General features: G+C 48.6%; 1 protein-coding gene across 1 annotated transcript in view; it reads left to right on the top strand.

The window, feature by feature from the left end:
- The window catches only part of Scny (ubiquitin specific peptidase 36), a 30,154-nt gene that overhangs the window by 10,728 nt on the left and 2,280 nt on the right, over nucleotides 1-17,146 (top strand). The window contains exons 9-16 of the mRNA XM_077670624.1: nucleotides 90-250; nucleotides 757-850; nucleotides 3,554-3,679; nucleotides 4,582-4,683; nucleotides 5,188-5,257; nucleotides 6,041-7,165; nucleotides 10,963-11,261; nucleotides 16,950-17,090. Of these exons, the coding sequence (XP_077526750.1) occupies nucleotides 90-250; nucleotides 757-850; nucleotides 3,554-3,679; nucleotides 4,582-4,683; nucleotides 5,188-5,257; nucleotides 6,041-7,165; nucleotides 10,963-11,261; nucleotides 16,950-17,090 (2,118 nt within the window). The remainder of the gene's footprint in view (nucleotides 1-89; nucleotides 251-756; nucleotides 851-3,553; nucleotides 3,680-4,581; nucleotides 4,684-5,187; nucleotides 5,258-6,040; nucleotides 7,166-10,962; nucleotides 11,262-16,949; nucleotides 17,091-17,146) is intronic.

Raw genomic sequence — 17,146 nt, 5'->3', positions numbered from 1 at the left:
GTGGTTAGGTACCGTGAGCCCACACGAGCTGCGACAACCGGCCGGGGGTGCCCCCTACTAAAGTGCTCCTACTCCCTCCCCCCCGGCAGAACGCCTCGAGCCTGGAGAAGGCCCTGGAGAAGTTTGTGGAGCCGGAGCTGCTGCAGAACGACAACGCCTACAAGTGCCCCCGGTGCAACGTCAAGGTGATGGCCCAGAAGCGCTTCACCGTCCACCGGCCGCCCAACGTGGCCACCTTCCAGTTCAAGAGGTGAGTGGCAGCGCTCCGCATCCGAGGTGGAAGCTTCCAGTGCGATGCGGAACGCTATTTGAGCGGGTTGATGTGCTTCGCCCTACCTCTAGACGAACCCAAAAGGTGCCAAACCACCCGTGTTCACAAAATGAATATGGAGGATTGAGCTAGGAAAGCATTTTACAGAAATAAAGAAAAATGAAATGTAAGTCCTAAAAAAAAAAATTGACAATGCTGAAGCTCGAACCAGGGAGGTTCGTTCCGATACTCACGAATCTACCAATTGGCTGCTAAGTCAGAACAGTGCAGCTTTTTTGCAGTTGCATAAGAGAATAAAAAGAGTGTTCCGAATGAAACCCTAGGTGGCGCTGGTTGCGCACAGGAAATGCCAGGCTTGTACCCACCGGGGAACGGAGTCTCGCGTCGGGGACGGGGGGAGGGGGGTAGTGCTAGGGGGACAAGTGTTGTGACGTGTGTTATTGTAGGGAGAGGATCGATGTTGAGGGCAGCACTTTGCGTTGCAGGTTTGACGCGAACCGTATGTTCGGGGGCAAGATCACCAAGCACGTGAGCTACCCGGAGCACCTCGAGTTGCGGCCCTACATGTCCGACAAGCAGGTGGGTGCGGGGCAGCCGTGGCGTTGTTTGTCAGAACAGAAGCGTTGAGCGTGGCGCTGCGGTGGTCCTTTGTGGAACTCGCAAGGACTGCTCCCTTTCTTGTGCTTTCGCGTTTAGTGGCTGAAAACGGCGTAGTTGAGACGTTGCGAGCAGTGTTTGAGGGCTGTCAACTACACTCGAGTGGTGCGGACGTGGACTTCGCACGAAAGAGAAACAAGCACGGAGTGGGCTGGGAGTGCTGCTTGTCCTGTCCTGCCCTATCCCCTGTCAGCCCTGGTGTCGTCATTTGACGACACCACACAAAAGTACTTCGAGAACAAAACCAAAATGGCCTTTTTTCTGGGCAAGAGTTCTTCAAGGATGCCTCTTGCGGCAGACATCACCACTGCGTTTTTGCGGAGCTGGACGCTATGAAAACAAGAAAGCTTTAGTGGACACAGGATAGGACGATGGGGCGGGTAGGGGGAGTGACATCCTGGTTTGTGAAAATGTCCATAAATCTGTAAATACTCGCAGTACCAGCTTTATTTTTTTTTCCTGCAGGCTGAGAGTGTCGTAGCTTTTAAGAAAACAAGAAATTTGTTTTTCACCCGGAAGAACAATTTTAACTGCCTATGACCTAATTTTCTTGCTTATAAATTAATAAATACTTGCACTATCAGGTTAATCGTTCATTTCTACGTTTTTGAGGTCCAGAGTACTGTACGAAAACACATCGAAAGGCAATTTTTGCGCCAAATATAAATTCCAGCGATCAAAGGACTCTCTCTCTCTCTCTCTCTCTCTCGCTCTCTCTCTCTCTCTCTCTCTCTCGCTCTCCACACACAAACAAAGTTTTGCTAAATCACATTGGAGTGGCAGTTGTCCAGTGGGGTGGCTTGTTCTTCTAATTTGGTGTAGCTAGTGTAGTGCTGCTTACCAGGCTAATATATCTTGCGATATCAAATGTGGGAGTTTGCGTGAACCTTCGCTAAATTAGGGGTAGAAAAAAAAGTCATATGGTGACCATGCTTGTGAAGTTCAAGGTACAGGAAGTTTAATTTGAACACTGCTCTGAGTAAATGCCTCCTCTTTTTCTTTAAAGGAGCCATGAAGAGAAAACACAAGTTTGGTTCATTCGAAAGATTGCCTCGTTAGAACCATAACGACACCACTTATAACGCAAACTTCGCTCAAATAAGCTACATAATTAGGAATAACGGGAATGGTCATGCGACCCACCAGCTCATTTCCCGCAACAGAACCTATGCCGTCACATGGGCTAAGCTCTGCGATTGGCGGAGGCCGGCAAAAGCAAACGCATGTTAGGCAGGGCTTACAGCTTGCATAGCGAGCTAAATGCCCGTGAAACATACTGCACATTCTTTTTATGACAAAGAACGGTGGAGTAAACGGTTGAAGGTCCGAACGAACTTGCAAGCGTGTGCGCCAATGCGTACGAAACTAGCGCGCCGGCCGAGCTCGACATCTCGCCGTCGCGCAGACGAATTTTCGGGTTCGAGGCTCTTCGGGGCCAACGAACCGTTCCAGCACGCACAGCCGCGACCTTGCTTCGTATCGTAATCCCTTCACAGGAGGTTGGCCGTCATATCGCCAACCAGCAAAGGTAAAAATAGAAACGAGGGGAGTAAGGAACAGCAAGAAGCGACGAGATAGTGCCAGTCGTCGCGTAAGTTTCGAATGGTGTTGGTTTGCTGCTGTCGTTACGAGCTCGTTTCCAGTTTACAACCACTGAAAACTTCAGTTTGTTCAGTTACGGCAGGGACCCTTACGTTAGCTCACTCCTGGAACATGCTGGCGCTCGTTGCCGACTTCGTCAAATCGCTCTGACCTTGGGGAAAAAAATGCCGTAAACACCGCGCATTGACGCTCGTATCTTTCTGGTCGAAGCAGAGAGCTCGCGCGAACGGCTTTCCATACACGACACCGGCCAACTGGCATAAGTGATACTGCTACTGAAATTGAACTATTATTAACCGTAATCAAAATACGGCACATACGTACCAGTCTATATTCGTCCGTCGCGACGGGGCTGACGAGGCAGCGGAGCCGACGGCTGGGCGTTCGTCTGTTGTGGCTATCGCGGAATGGTCGGTTTCCCGTCCACCGCGTATCCCACAACTCTTGCCGCTCGTGCACTTAGAAGCATTGAGCGTTTTTGTGGTGTGAGGTTGTTAAATGCAAGCCCGAGCTCCTCGGCGAGAGTTTTGTTCTCCGGATCAGGCGATTCCATGACTAGGGCTGCGGGTGCACTAGGTTTTACTAGTATTTTTAAAATGGCCGCCGTCTCGATCGACTCCCGCGTGTGGGTGCTATATGGAGTCGACATACTAAGTATCTGTTTCATGGACCGGCTCTATGACGCCATTGTACACGTCACGGAATGTTCAATTTTAGCGGGAGATTTAAAATTTTGGCTTAAATTGCCTTATTTATCAGTGAATAAAGCATCATTTGCTTCCGGGAAAGCGCTTGGGGTACTATGAAACACCTAATCTTTCGAATAAAACAAACTTTTGTTTTCTCTTCATGGCTCCTTTAAATTATTCTAAGCCGTGTGTTTGCGATTTTTTTATTTTATTTTACCAGAGTTTTGTATGGAGCTTTATAAGGGTGGGTGGGTCCCGGGGCGAATCGTTCGCTATGGAATCTTTTCTTGGCGAGTCGTCGTCGTTTACCGTGTCGCCTGGTTTCGGGTTGCAGGGTGATCCAGTTACGTACCGGCTGAATGCGGTGCTGGTCCACCTGGGTGCCAGCTGCAACTCGGGCCACTACTTTTGCTTTGTGCGCAACTCCAACGGCAATTGGTACTGCATGGACGACTCCCGGGTGAGTTGGGGAACTGGGATTGGTGGGGGGTTGGCTGCCAGTAGAGTCCGGCAGGAAGCATTGCTAGTGTTGAACAAAACCGTTTACTTTTTACCCTTGGTGTAATAGTTGATTATTGATGTTATATTGGAATGATGGCTGACTGGTCAGTGTCTTCTCAAGTTGGGGTATGTCGTGGGGGGACTGGATTGTGTGGGAGGGAAGTTGTGTGGGTTCAAGTCCTGTGTGCAGACAGGTGGCACTGTTATTTTTGCTGCTTGTTGCGTAATGAAATGGTAAGGGCGGAAACATGGCGTGAGCGGTGTCTTGTTTGCTTGTTCGAGCTTTAAGGTGGTGAAATGGGTCGCTCAAAGTGAAACTGTCTCTTGAACAAAAGTTAAGCGGACTAGAGTGTCACCTCACCAGCTCCCCCCGAGCTGTTCGTGCTTTAGTGAAAGACTTCAATGTATCTCAATTAATTAATGCCCTAGTGGCGTCAAGCAGAGGCGCACGAGAGGCGGTACTACCCCCTGCAGGCCTTGTGTACATTGGTTATTGTGCTGTAGCTAACATTTTTCAAGATTTCATGATTCGGCTTCCTGGAAGAATATATCGGGTCTTTTCGATTCCTTTTTGAGCCCTCCGAAAAAAAGTCCTTCAAACGTGTGAGTTCAGAAACTTGCCGTGGGGCCCACAAATCAAAAAGTGGCTTCTGATGTGCCCCGAACTATTGCCCCTGAACTTTTCCAAATGTTCACGGCGGCCCCCGAGTGTTCGCGCTTTGCTGCCTCGAATTGGACCCTAGAGGTCACACAATCTGACCGCGGTGTTATGGTCGGGTGCGGGGACTGAGCACTCGCCTGGAAGTCTCGTGTGCACCTTCAAAACACGTTGACGATAAAGACGTTCTCTCCCTCTCTCAGGTGCAACAGGTGAGCCTGGGGCAGGTCCTGAACCAGCAGGCATACGTGCTCTTCTACGTGCGGACGCCCCCCACCGAGAACAACCACCACACACCTCTCAAGGTGGGCCTCTCTCCATCTCTCTCTCTGTGATGGGATTCAAAGCTCTCTTGCCGGATACACTAAGGAAACTACTCACAAAAGAAAAAACTGACCAGGGGGTGGGGGGCTGGTAGAATGTCCTATTCACCCTTTGTAGAAAACATTTGCAGTGGCACCCGTTCTTCCAGCATTTTTTTTTTTCAATATCTGGGTTTTTGTAGTTTACACAGTTTTCTTCTGTTTTTTGGCAAGCTGCGCTTTTTAAGAAAGGGTAGTGTGTGTGGTTGGGTCAGTGTATTGCGACGAGTTTAACCTAGGCAGATGGGACTAGTAATAGGGGAGGACTGGCAACTTGAAAGATAGATGAGATAAGGGAATTTGGTGGCAAAGCACGGATATGGACAGTGCAAGATAGGAGCAGTTGGATGTCCACGGCAGAGGCCTTTGTTCTGCAGTGGAGTTAAATAGGCTGATGGTCATCTAAGTGCTTGCTCTCTTCGCTTTGTTTCCTCGTTTTCATTGCAGAAGTCAAACTCCACCGCTACGATGGCCAACCGGAACGTCGTGTCGGAGCCTCTTCGGAATGGGCACCTCTGTGAGTCTCCTGTCTTTGTTGGTTGAGTGCTTGCAAACCATGTTTGTCCTGCAGTTTGCGTTGGCTTTTGGCAAGACTGTTTGGTCAAGGCTCGTGGTCAACTGCAGGATATTTAATAGGCTGAGTGCATTGCTAGATGCGTTTGTTGATCAAAGATGCCGAGTGCATTGCGAGATAGATGCCTTTGTTGATCAAGGTTTTGGTGGAACATGCTTGGTTAGGTGTGTTGCATTGTTCAGTTGTTTGCATACGCCGCGCAAAGCTTGGGATAAGGCTTAGGCTGTACGGCTCAGTGCCACCTCTGGTCAGAATAAAGCTGGTGCCTTTAATCGCAGGTGCTACCAGAAATGTCTCTTATGTGCCATTGTGTTTGGTTTTCTCGGTTTTGTGCGAGGACTTGCTTGTTGGACTGTCTGGCTAAGGTCGTATTCGTGTGCGCTTATCTGTGAACATGTGTCGGGGACGGAATGAAGGAACTGGTTAGAGTGATTTGCATAGATCTCATTAGGACTGATTTTATTTAGTGATACTGTCGAACTGAAGGCAGACAGTGCTAAAGTGGCGAATAAACGAGAGTTGGCTTTCCGTATCTTTTGCCCTGTCCAGATGAGGGTTGAGTAGTGGAAAAGTAGTGGAAAACCTGGTTCGGGGAAAATGTGTAAGCTTGTGCTAAAGTGGCTGGTGTTGGGGGAAACATTAGGAAAAGTGTGCATTGGCGAGAGGAGGTGGCGGGGGTTGCGTGCCGTGCGGGTTCTTGACACCAAGGTCATTGGCTCCTTGCAGCCGTGGCCGCGGAGAGGGGCACCCCGCAGCGGCTAAAGCAGCCCCCGCCCAGGTCTCCTTCGTCGCCGGCTGCCGTGGCTGTCGCCGCGCCGCCGTCGCTCCCGGCCGTCGCCAGCCAGCCGTCGCCGCTGCCCGCCAACCGGCCGAAGATCGCCTTCGGCATTGGTGCGTCGTCTGCCACGCCGTCGACCTCGCAGCGGGAGGTCGTTGGGCCGTCCAAGCCCGCTGCACCAGCAACACCACCGGCTAAGCTTCCAGACAAGCCAGTAGCCAAGCCGGTGGACAAGCCGCTCACGCCCCTTGCCCTGGGCGACCTGAGCCTGGTCCCGTATGCGGGCGATTCGTCCGACACCTCGGACAGCGACCGGACCGACGGAACCCTCGACCGGCGAAAGGGCGCTACGGCCGCCGCTGCGGCGCAGTCGTCCGAAGCGCTGCGGGCCAAGAGCGCGTCGTCGACGTGGCACGTGTCGGACGTCAACCTCCTGTCCCCGTCCGTGTCGGTGGAGTCGAGCACGACGAGCGTCAACTCGACGACCGACTGGAACGTCACGGACAAGGAACGGGCAGTTGAGGCCCGCAAGCCCGCGGCTGAAGAGTTCCCCGGATGGACGGTCGAGCCAGCGGCTCCGACAGGGCATCCTCTCGAGAAGTTTGTGGCGACGGCATCGGCGGAAGACGGTGGTCCGAAGCAAGATGAGAAAAGTGTCGTCGAAGCTACAACGCCGGAAGATACGGCCCGTCAGCGCCTCGAAGATGATGACGTCGCCTGTGGTTCGAATGAGCGGCAGCAGCAGCTGCGGCCCTTTCTTGCCGACGGACGCGTTAGCGTCGTCAGTGCCGTCAAAACTGAGCTTTCTGGTGACTGTGCGGGAGGCGGTGACGCGCTGTCTTCAGCGGGTGCCGCGGCTGCCGTCGACATCGTCGAGCCGGAGCAGTCTCCGGTGCGGCCCGTTGTGCCTCCCCCGGACGCGGCGCCACCGGCGCCGGCTCGCGTCCCCAACGGATGTGTGACGGCAGACGACTCGGATGACAACAGCAGTGACTCTCATGAGTGGGTGGAACGGACCAAGGAAACGTTAGCTGCCGAGCGCCGGCTGTCGGCGCCGCCGCTGCATGGCAAAGGTAAAGAGCACCATTGAAGGAGGAGGAGGTGTTTTCTCTCGGCCACCTTAGTTAGTTTGGCCGCAAGTATTGGTCCAGTGTGATGGATAGTGGAGATCCTGTTGTGTAGTTAAAACTGGGGTCTGCACAGTGGGCTTGTCACATTGGGAACACATTGTTGGAGAAGGTTTTGCCTTGGACTTGATGTTTTGCCTCGAGGTTTTTGCCGTGCTTTGCCTTGGACTTGAGCACTGCACTAGCTGAGCCAAAGTGCGCTCTGTAGAGTTCTAGTGGATTAGTTCGACTAGGTCCTTGTTTGCTCTAGATGGAGGCTGGTTATCGATCTCACTAGGGAAGGAAATTGAATCTGCAAACATGTACCATGAGGCCAGACATCCCCAAGAACGTGCCCTGAGAGTAGGGTTGCCAAGGCAACCTGAGCTGGGCTAAGGGACATGGGTTTTTCAGCTCGCTACCAATTGTTCCGAGGCATAACTGTGACATTTATCTCCTGTTCTATTTATCCGTGTCAAGACTGCACTGATCGGCGCACCTCTTAACCCGGTACAGCTCACTTGCACCCCGGTTAGGGACAGCTGGAGTTTTCTAGGGGTTCCCGGGCTCCTAAGTCCTTGTGGTCCTTGAACCGGCTCTGCCCACTTGCCTTAGCTAGGGATGACTAGCATCTTCTTTGTGAAGCCTCTGGCCTTGCTACAGAGTTGGAGGCCACGACACCATTGTACGGGCAGCAAGCTCTGGGCGTGCGGCCTGCGTTGGTCTGGGTACTTGTCTGGTTCTAGGCTGCTCCCCACTGTTTAGGCCTTGGGTTTAAAATGACAGTTTTTGCAGTGCTCTAGTACAGGCTGCGAAAGCAGCGTTCCCAAGGTGACTCTCAGTGTGCAAACCTTAGTCCTTTTTTTTTTCCTACTTTGCACAAATGTTTGCACGAAAGTCTGTGAAAGCGGTGTTACATTAGTGGATAGTTATTGAATCCACACGTTTCCTGTGGAGGCTTTTTAAGTGCGGAGCACTTTAGGGGCGTGGCTTGTCTTGCCTCGTTGGGGGTCGCACTGTCACAGCGTCGTGCACCCAAACAGAGGCTCGAAAAGATAACCGCTTCCCCTGGTTGGGATATCGAACCCGAGTCCCTTGTGTTACGAAGCTGACGTCTATCCCCTTGTGCTGCGTTGTTGCCACGAGTGCTGCCGTTTTTAGGCCGGAAATAAGTACACAGTAATATAATATAAGGGAAACATCATGAATTAATGTGCTAATTACCCCAAATTAATGAAAACTCAATCCAGTGCATCTTTATAGGCCTCTTCAGGGGCTGCGGCGCCCTCTCTTGACCACTTTCGGTATCAATGCCAGGCTGATACTGAAACTAGTCAAGGGAGGCTGCCACAGCCCCTTTGGCAAACCACTGCTCCGCACTTCGACAGCTTCCGTGTTGAGTGGAACTGCTTTTATTTTTTTTATCAAAGCTTTCGTCTATCCAACAATGCCCACTGGGGTTCGGGGTTTTAAAATAACGAGAGGCAACTGTGTTCGTCATTGCTGAAAGCAACTCTTGTGCTGTTCTTTTTCTATCTTTGCTTCTTTTCTGTTCTTAGCTGCTTTTACACTGCTGTATCGGAAGCATGCCGCTAGTTGTGAGGCGTCAAACTTCTGCACATTTATTTTATCTGAATATTTTACATTTGTTTGTCAGTGCTGGCCCGTTGCCATTTGTCCTGCTGTGAGGTGGAACTGTGTTAGTTTGGAGCAACGTCCTAAGCGCGCGTGCGCGCTTTACTGCAGGCACAATAAACGTTTCTCCAATCCAAATTGGAGCAACGGATAATGGGTGTAAAATGGCATGGCTTATCAGTGATGAGAAGGCTGGTAAATAACGTTTCCTTTTATTGCTGACTAAACTATCGCTCATCAAAAAATGTTGACATCTGCTTTCCTTCTCTAATGTCTGACGCACACATTCTTACGTGGGTATTAGAACTGCCACCTGTGATTCAACACCACCTGCTGTTTTTCATTGTATTTCACTTACTGTGTTTCCACACTACACTCCGCTGCATTAGTTTCATTGACACTAACAGTGCTCTTAGTCTCTTGAGCTAGTTCTTTTCACCTCTCAAAACACGCCTTTAGCCACTTTTTGTGTTGAGGCATGATCTGTTTTAACTCCGCACATTTTTGTGTCTTGTATTCACCACGGTATGTCTTCAAGTTGCCTTCTGCGCTAATACTTTACACTAACGGCTTGGCACTATCATCTGGGGCAGGCTAGGCCTCTGAGATGACGTTCTTGCTCAGGGCAGTGAAAAGGGCAGTTCTGCTCTATGCTTGAGTGCTGCGATTGGTGGCAGCCTTGTGGACGAAATTGCTTTGGTGCTCCCTTTGAAGTACTAGAGCTAATTGCAAAGGCGGTACCCGACTATGTGCATGACTGGTTTTCCTGAAAACTCTGCTGCCGTGATGTTTTCCTGCAGTAGAAATAACTGGCTGAACACTTCTTGCCTTGTCTGCTTTGCTGTGCAGCATTATTGCTTTGCCTGCGTTCACATTTTCCTGTTTGCAAGGTGTCCCTTTTTCTTTTAATTTTTTATTTTTCAGCTTCCCCCGACAGTGAGCATGCTTGCTTTACTTTAATACATTGGGGTGCGATGCTAATAGGCGTCCTGAGGGTGTCCGGCACCTAGTAGTGTTAGTGGGCGAAAACTAGGGATGGTGTGGGTGTAAGTTGGGACGTTGTTACTGGTGACATGCTTCAAAGAGCAGCACTTTGAAAAATTGTACTAGCCGTTCCTGCAAGTTGCGTGCTTGCTGCCTAGTGTCACTGGATGAGGTATCGGAGTACCGCCACTGAGACGCGCAACTCTGCAACGGCGGCCATTTTGGCGTTCACCAGTGTTGCGAGATTGCCGCATCTACGGCCTCGCCGTTAATTTTGACGAGGTCTTTTTTAACAACAATGCGGAAGGTGAAGCAAAACGGCATCTTTGGACACACTTCTGCTGCTGAAATGCTGTTACACGCGTTTTCTTTGATTCGCATTCGGAAAGATTTCAGTCGCCTACAGCCCAAGAGCACGGAGGACAAGCTAAGCCTACCAGAGTTGGCTGGCTAAAATGCATAAACAACGAAATGCCGGTGCCTATGAACCGTTGCAGTGTAAACAAATGTCACGTAATGCGAACTGACCACAACGATCATGGCGCGGCGGCAAGGAACAATAGGAGGAAAAAGTGCCGATACTCTGTACCCTTATCTAGTGACACTATTGATGCCAAAACAGTGTGAAAGTGGACGTGATCTCAAGGCAGCGTGCGTTGAGTGCGCAAAAAAAAAAAAAGGTATGAGCCTTTGGCATACCTGGCGGATTTGTGAACATGTCGATATAACCGGGGAAGCTGTGTTGCTGGAAAAGGTCCGGAGAGTGCTAGCTGCTGTCTGGCTTCCTTCTAAAGCGTGGCTAATGGAGCTTTGAAAGCGGAAAATGTTTTCCGCAATATTTCGGAGTTAAGAATGGCCTGTACGTATTTGGGAGATATGCACAGATACGGATCCCGTATGGCTTTCCCGCATAGCTTCCCGTATACTGCAATAGAGGCGTACTTGAATGAAATATCAAAAATTGCCTTCCCGTATGTCTTTCCCATATGGCTCTCTCGTATGGCTTTCCCATATGATTTACCCATATGGGCTCCCGCAAAGTTGCAGCTCAGCCCTGCCCTGGCTGTAGTTGCATCTGTCCTCAGTGGTTGATTGCCAGTTTTACCGCTGGACTTACGTGCGGCCCCATATGTCTCTCTCCACAGACACCGCAGACACCAGGCCGACTGTGAACGGCTCCTCAAAGTCCGTGGACAGTCCACCGTACTGGAACGGCAACAACAACAGCGGCCCCAAGAAGCAGACGGACATAGTGGGCTACCTCCAGGATGCCGGCTCTCGGCAGTACGGCTATGTCGTCAACGGCTGGGGCGGCCACGGCTCGTCGGGTGGCTATCACAATGGCTACAGTAACGGCCACGGAGGCGGGAACGGCTTCTACCGGGACAAGCGGAAATACTACGAGGACTATGACAGTTACGATGACGAGTATGACAAGGGCAAGGTATGTATCACGTGCAGTGTTTATTGGGGGTTGTGTTTTACATGTTGCGCAACGGCTCTGTAATTTCGGTGGATGTCAACTTTGTGAGGAAACGGGGGGGGCTGTTTGATTTACACACTGCGGATAATCCGTGCGAAGTTCGAGGATTAGGAATATGGGAAAGACGAAGGCCGGACTGCTTCTCTCGGAGTCTGCGGTGAGTTTTAGATTGTAAATTGAAGAGCCCCAGCATCAGAGATGGAGTGAAGTTGGGCGCAAAATTTTCGCCTTTTCACAGTGGCTGTTCATAAGAGCTTTGGTGCACCCTCTTTTGCCTGTTACTAGTGCGAAGGTGTTAGTTGACTCCGTAGGGCAGAAATCTGGCATCATCGTAAGCAAGAGGGGGCAGACAAAATGGTCTACGACGCAAAGAGAATTTGGATTTAAAATTAAATAGAGGATAAAATTGGGTTCTGAGTGGGGATTGAGCCCAGGACCTCCGATGTGCGAGATGACCGTGCTTTCCCAATGCCGTAAGAGCTCTTTGGCTCTAGGGGATTAAAGGTGGGCCTAGTGAACACGTTATGGAATTCGAGTTTGAGACATTCACTGAGGCCTACAAGGCACATTCGATTATCCAAATTGCAAAAGTAGTAATGCGGCAAGAAGCAAGGCACAAATGTCCTTTTCGCTTGGCGATGCAAACGTGGGTATGTGTTGCTTTGACGTGAGTAGCACCATCATGCGGCGTCCACAGAAACCTGTGGTCGCAGGGAACTGCCACAACGGAAGAAGGCACGTGAGCAATGCGAATGCACTGGAAAATGCGGGCCTGGCGTTAAGCACAACATGATTATGTGTGAAACATTGCTTTGGAAACCATGCAAGCAGCCATGCTTCGTAGTAAACAAAGGGCAAAGCTATGTCTGCACCATGTAGGGGACAAAAACTCAACTTTGCTTAACATTTACGTAATAACACAACCCAATAAAGCTTCCTTTTTGAGATAGGAAATGTTAAATTGGGTAATGTTTTGACCTATGGCCATAGGCGTGCGCAGAGTTCCCGATTAGGGGGGGGGGCAGTCTTATCGCTGCGCACCCCCCCCCCCCCCCCCCTTCTTACAGCAACTCCCGAGCTCTTCCCACTGTGCAAAGAGGGATGGTTATAAAATTTTTATTTCAATGCAATGGAATTGCAACACATACAAAATATTTCTGAGCAGAAATTTTTACTTTAATGTGTTACGTTGGCAAAATATGGGCCAATTGGCGCCCCCCTTCAGATGATTAGATGGGGCGGCCGCCCCCCCCTGCCCCCCCTGTGCGCACGCCTATGCTTATGGCTGCAGCACCCGAGTACTACACTTTTCTGTCAACAGATGGCAGGCTAATTTTGTTGCCCGTTTGCACCCCTAGTACAGGGGGTTAACTATGGTCTGCTTTTTGATGCCGGGGAGTTTTATAGAAGACATGCATTGAAGAACTCTGGGCACCCACAGCTTGACATACGACAAGTTTGACATGCTTGGCACCTAATGCTCAGTGTTGTGGCTGTGGCCTTAAGCCTAAATATAGGCCTAGCAAGGGGGATTGGCCAGGGCTCTTAGGAACAGAACGGAGACAAGCAGAAAAAATGCAAGGGGGAAAGGGGAATGATGGTGATGAGAGAACAGTAATGCTTTTGCATTCACAACATCATAAGGAGTGCTTAGGTGTCGCCTACTTTTTTCTTTTTTAGGAATGCGTACCATTAATGTAAACTGGAATGCTTGCAGTCGAGGCCTCTTTGCATTTCTGAGCTGTGAAATCGGAGGAAGGCATTGCAAGGTGCCTGGGTGTGTATCGACACAGCATTACTTGTATTCTATGATTTACGTGAAATAGTAAATAAAGAAGAATGGGGGGGATTGCAGTAACAGGAATTCAGTCTCTCTCAATACATCTTGTGGGTTGTGCACTCTCATTTTGTTGGTACTTATTTTCTATTGTAATACCTCAATTTTCTAGCTTTAGTCTAACCTGCACCAAATTAAAGGGTCAGGAAGCCAGAAAAATCTTCCGCTTATCGTGAGCTGTATTTGATTTGGTAAAATGTCTCATTTCAAAAGTTGTAATAATAACAAAAATAATATCAATAAACGCGAAGGAGCAGTTTTCTGTCCGCATTCGGCTAGCTACTTCAGTAGGTGCTTGTTCATTCGATCTCAGTTGATTCTATTTTACCAGTCATACTGAACATCCGATCTGGTCGGGGTCAGATTAATGAAGCAGTGAACTATAAAATGCTACACACCACCACCATCATCATTGCTGTTAGTGAAGTTAACAGAGGCCTGTTATTGTCTTTTTTATAATATTGGGTTATTGTGCTATAACTCATTTGGCTTGGAAACTTGAGGTACCAATAGATCTTTTCCCCTGGGCTTAACCTTGCCCCGAACTTCCCTGACGGTTCCCTGACTCTCTAGGACTAACTTGTAGGACGAAATAAATGGTGTCTGTCCGTAGCTTTCGGAGACTATTCTAGGGGCAGCCTGTTGGGAACGTCATCGCTATTCGTGGCGGCTTACTACTGTGGTTTCTTTTTATATCGCAGGTATTCTTTTTACATTGTCATGTCATAATGTAGAAGCAGATTGTTTGATTTTCTTTTCTTTTTTACGAAATCATGCGAGTTGGCGTATTCTAGGAAATAACAACTTTTTCGGATATTTTCCACTTCTGTAGTCGGTTGCGCTTGCAGGCTTTCCATTTCTGTAACGGTGCTTGCAGGCTTCAGGAGCAAAAAATGTTGGCCGCGTATCTGCTCAAATCGCTGTAAATGTCGTCGAAAGACTTTTAGTCTTTTGTTACCCCTGCCATCACTTTCGATCGTCCCACGATAAACGGCCGATTAAATTTCCCCGCATTCCACGGCTCTGTTAGACCCAAGATGGCACCGCAAGCAGTTTTTGGTTTAGTTAAAGAGATTTGTTTCAAGGCATATTTTTTATTTTCTATTGCAAAAGTCAAGCAGCCATGTGTTTAAATTTTAAGGGAGCACACTGGCCTGAGAAAGTTTTTTTTTCTGCTTTCCAACCAGTTGTGATGAAACTTTGTGGACTTGTTCAGTTGTTTTAGCAGATTTCGAATATACAATAAGTTTTGATGTAAGGTGAATAATATTAATATCCGAGATAATTATTACGCTCTCTTGATTGTTCATGAGAATTATAAAAAAAGCCTATCAACACAAAATTACCAGCGAGGCATGAATAGATTACTAGAAGTTGTGAAGAATGCGATGCTGAAAGCAGATTTGCACAGTTACTGGTACCTTGTTCAGCTGCATTCCAGTAGCAGTTTTTTTACAAAAGCTGTCACAAAATCAAACATAAAAATGTGGATAAATTTGAATGTAGTTGGTTTACACAAAAAACAAATTTTATATCTACAGTCAGAATAGAAAACAGCATACGTGCCCCAATTTTCATCACCGCAACTGAAAAGTTTTTGATCGAAGACCCATGTGCCTGCCCTCTTAAAAAAACTGGCATCAGGCTTGCTTCAGCTTCTTGGATCACAGTTCTAATAGTTTGGAGAGCTCAAGTAGTTGTTTAGGCTTATATACTGCTTTGCTGCAGTTCCTTAAAAAAAAAAAAAAAAAGGCATGTCCCTCCAGTTGCCTTTCCTCTTCCTCCCCACATCTCAGTTTCCGATCTGTTATCTGTGCTGTTTGTTGCATGTTCAGTGTCCAACTTTATCAGCTTGGGCCCAGACGTTTGTATTTGTTTCCATATACCACAGGCAGCTCCTTATCTCTCCATTATCTCTTTGGTGTTGTGCATGTCCTGCTTGTTTTTCCTGGCTTTGTTTTTTTTTTTTTTTTGTGATGACTCGAGTTGTTATTGTAGACCAGTTTTTAAGACCTGTTTTCTTTTTGTCCTGTAAGTGGCAGCATTGCAGTTTGAGAATGTTTATCCCCATTTTTGGTTGCTTTGTAGAAAAGGTAGTCTTGTCTTGTGACAGCATTACGCCTACCGTTAATTGTGATGTTTTATGCAAGCTAAATACTCTGTCGACTGTTGGAAGCAATCAACTTCGGTGGAAGGAGGTTGCAGGAATTAACATGTGTGATGTGGAAAGTTTATGGGGTGCTGCCATCATCGTTTCAAGTTGTTTCAAGAGGTCACTACGTTGTCCATCCATTGTAATCTATAATTCGGGTTCACTGAATCATCCGTTAATTGTGGCGTACAGTGGCAGATAGTAAGCTAAGGACTTAGCAGAGATAATTTTCTGGCTAGGTTTGGGAGCAACGAACAGTTTGACAATCAGCAGCTGATAACGATGATGCAGTTACAAATTGCAATGCACCTTCTGTACTGTAGTGTTTTGATGCATTCAAACATTGTTTGCTCTCTGCTGTTGCAAAATAAGCGATGCCAGTGCCCAAAGTAGTAGCTTGGGATTCCCAAGAAGCAACCTCCATTCTGTTATCTGTAACAAGCTGTTGCGAAAACTATTTTTCAACTTCATGGCAAATTTACAACCAGTTTTCACCAGAGTCCACTCCCGCAGTGCCGTCGCAGGTGCAGTGTGGTTGATTGTTCGCTTCTTTTCTTTCTGTACTTTTCGTATGGAGTGTTCCTTTCTAAGTGAATAATGCTGGCACTTTCACGACTTTCGTTGATCTAGCTGATAGTTTTATCTTGGCTCTTGTATCGGAGCAGTTTGAAAGATCTGTTTTGCAAGGATGTTAATTTTTAAGTGCAGAGCACTTTAGGGGCTCGCCTCTGCAACGGTTGATGTCAAGCGACTGCCGGAATCAGGCGGTGCCGCGATATAATGGACCCTAGTGGAGCCCGGCGTTCCGTCGTAGGCCATCCCGCAGAAGCTTCAAAAACCAAGCGGTTTATATAGTCATAACCGTTAGAAACTCGTGAAACGCTGGCGCTTGTCATACATGTCCCCGTTGTATAGCGCAAAGAAAACTGTAGGTACATTTGAGGCAAAATATACGGGATTAACCGGCACTGCCCGCGTTCATTTAGTTGGAATGCTCGCTGGGTTGGTTTTTATGATAGTAAGCGGAAAAAAGTAGCATGGCAGTGCAACGCCGGCACATGCGGGAGGAAAATCAAGTGCAGAAAGAACAGAACTCTTGCTGGCGCAGTTTCAGGCAGGGGGCCCCCGCGCAAGCACTGCGAAGGCGGGAAATTTTTATTGCATTGAGTGGTAGCAGTGGGCGGATAACGGCGCCACAGCCCATTATGGCGAATCCCTGCTCTGCACTTCCGACAGCTTTCACATTGAGTGGAACGGCTTTGGTTTTTTTTCTAGGCACCTCTGTAGCCGATTTTTTTTTTTTCTTTCTTAGTTCGTTCTGTGAATGTTCCAAGTAGTTTGATTGGTGGTGCAGTCAGTCTTGATTAGAGGGGGTAAAAAAATCTGACACCTGAGCACTCCTTAGTGGTGAATGTGGAAGCATGAGTATGTAGCTGAATGCCTGAGACGCGTTTCTTTCCCTCACTGAAGTCGTTTTACTGTTATGGACGCTGGATGCCATTTTTTTTTATCTTTGGGGGTAAGAAAAGTGCTGAAGATTTTTTTTTCGTAGTTTTTTTTTTTTTTTTTTTTTTTGCAGCCGATAGATTTGTCATCGATAGTTCCTGCTGCTCTGTTTAACCGTTCCGAAACCTTTTGTTTCTCCCTCCATCCCCTGCAGCAAAAGAGGAAGAGTACCGGCTTCGGCTCTCACTCGAACATGCACTACCGGAATGGCTCCAATCCGTTCCAGGAAGCGCAGAACTTCAGGAACCAGCGGGGTGGGCATCGGTTCAACAACGGCCACCAGTATCGCCACCAGGTGGGTGCCCTGGCCCAAAGGGATGCGGCGCCATCTACTGGCTTGCTTCAAACACT

The sequence above is a fragment of the Haemaphysalis longicornis genome, unplaced genomic scaffold (assembly GCF_048455015.1).
Source record: "Haemaphysalis longicornis isolate Haplotype H1 unplaced genomic scaffold, Haemaphysalis longicornis Haplotype H1 scaffold_5, whole genome shotgun sequence".
NCBI lineage: Eukaryota > Metazoa > Arthropoda > Arachnida > Ixodida > Ixodidae > Haemaphysalis > Haemaphysalis longicornis.
The sequence above is the reverse complement of the archived record's forward strand: the minus strand, read 5'-3'. Positions and strand labels throughout refer to the sequence as shown.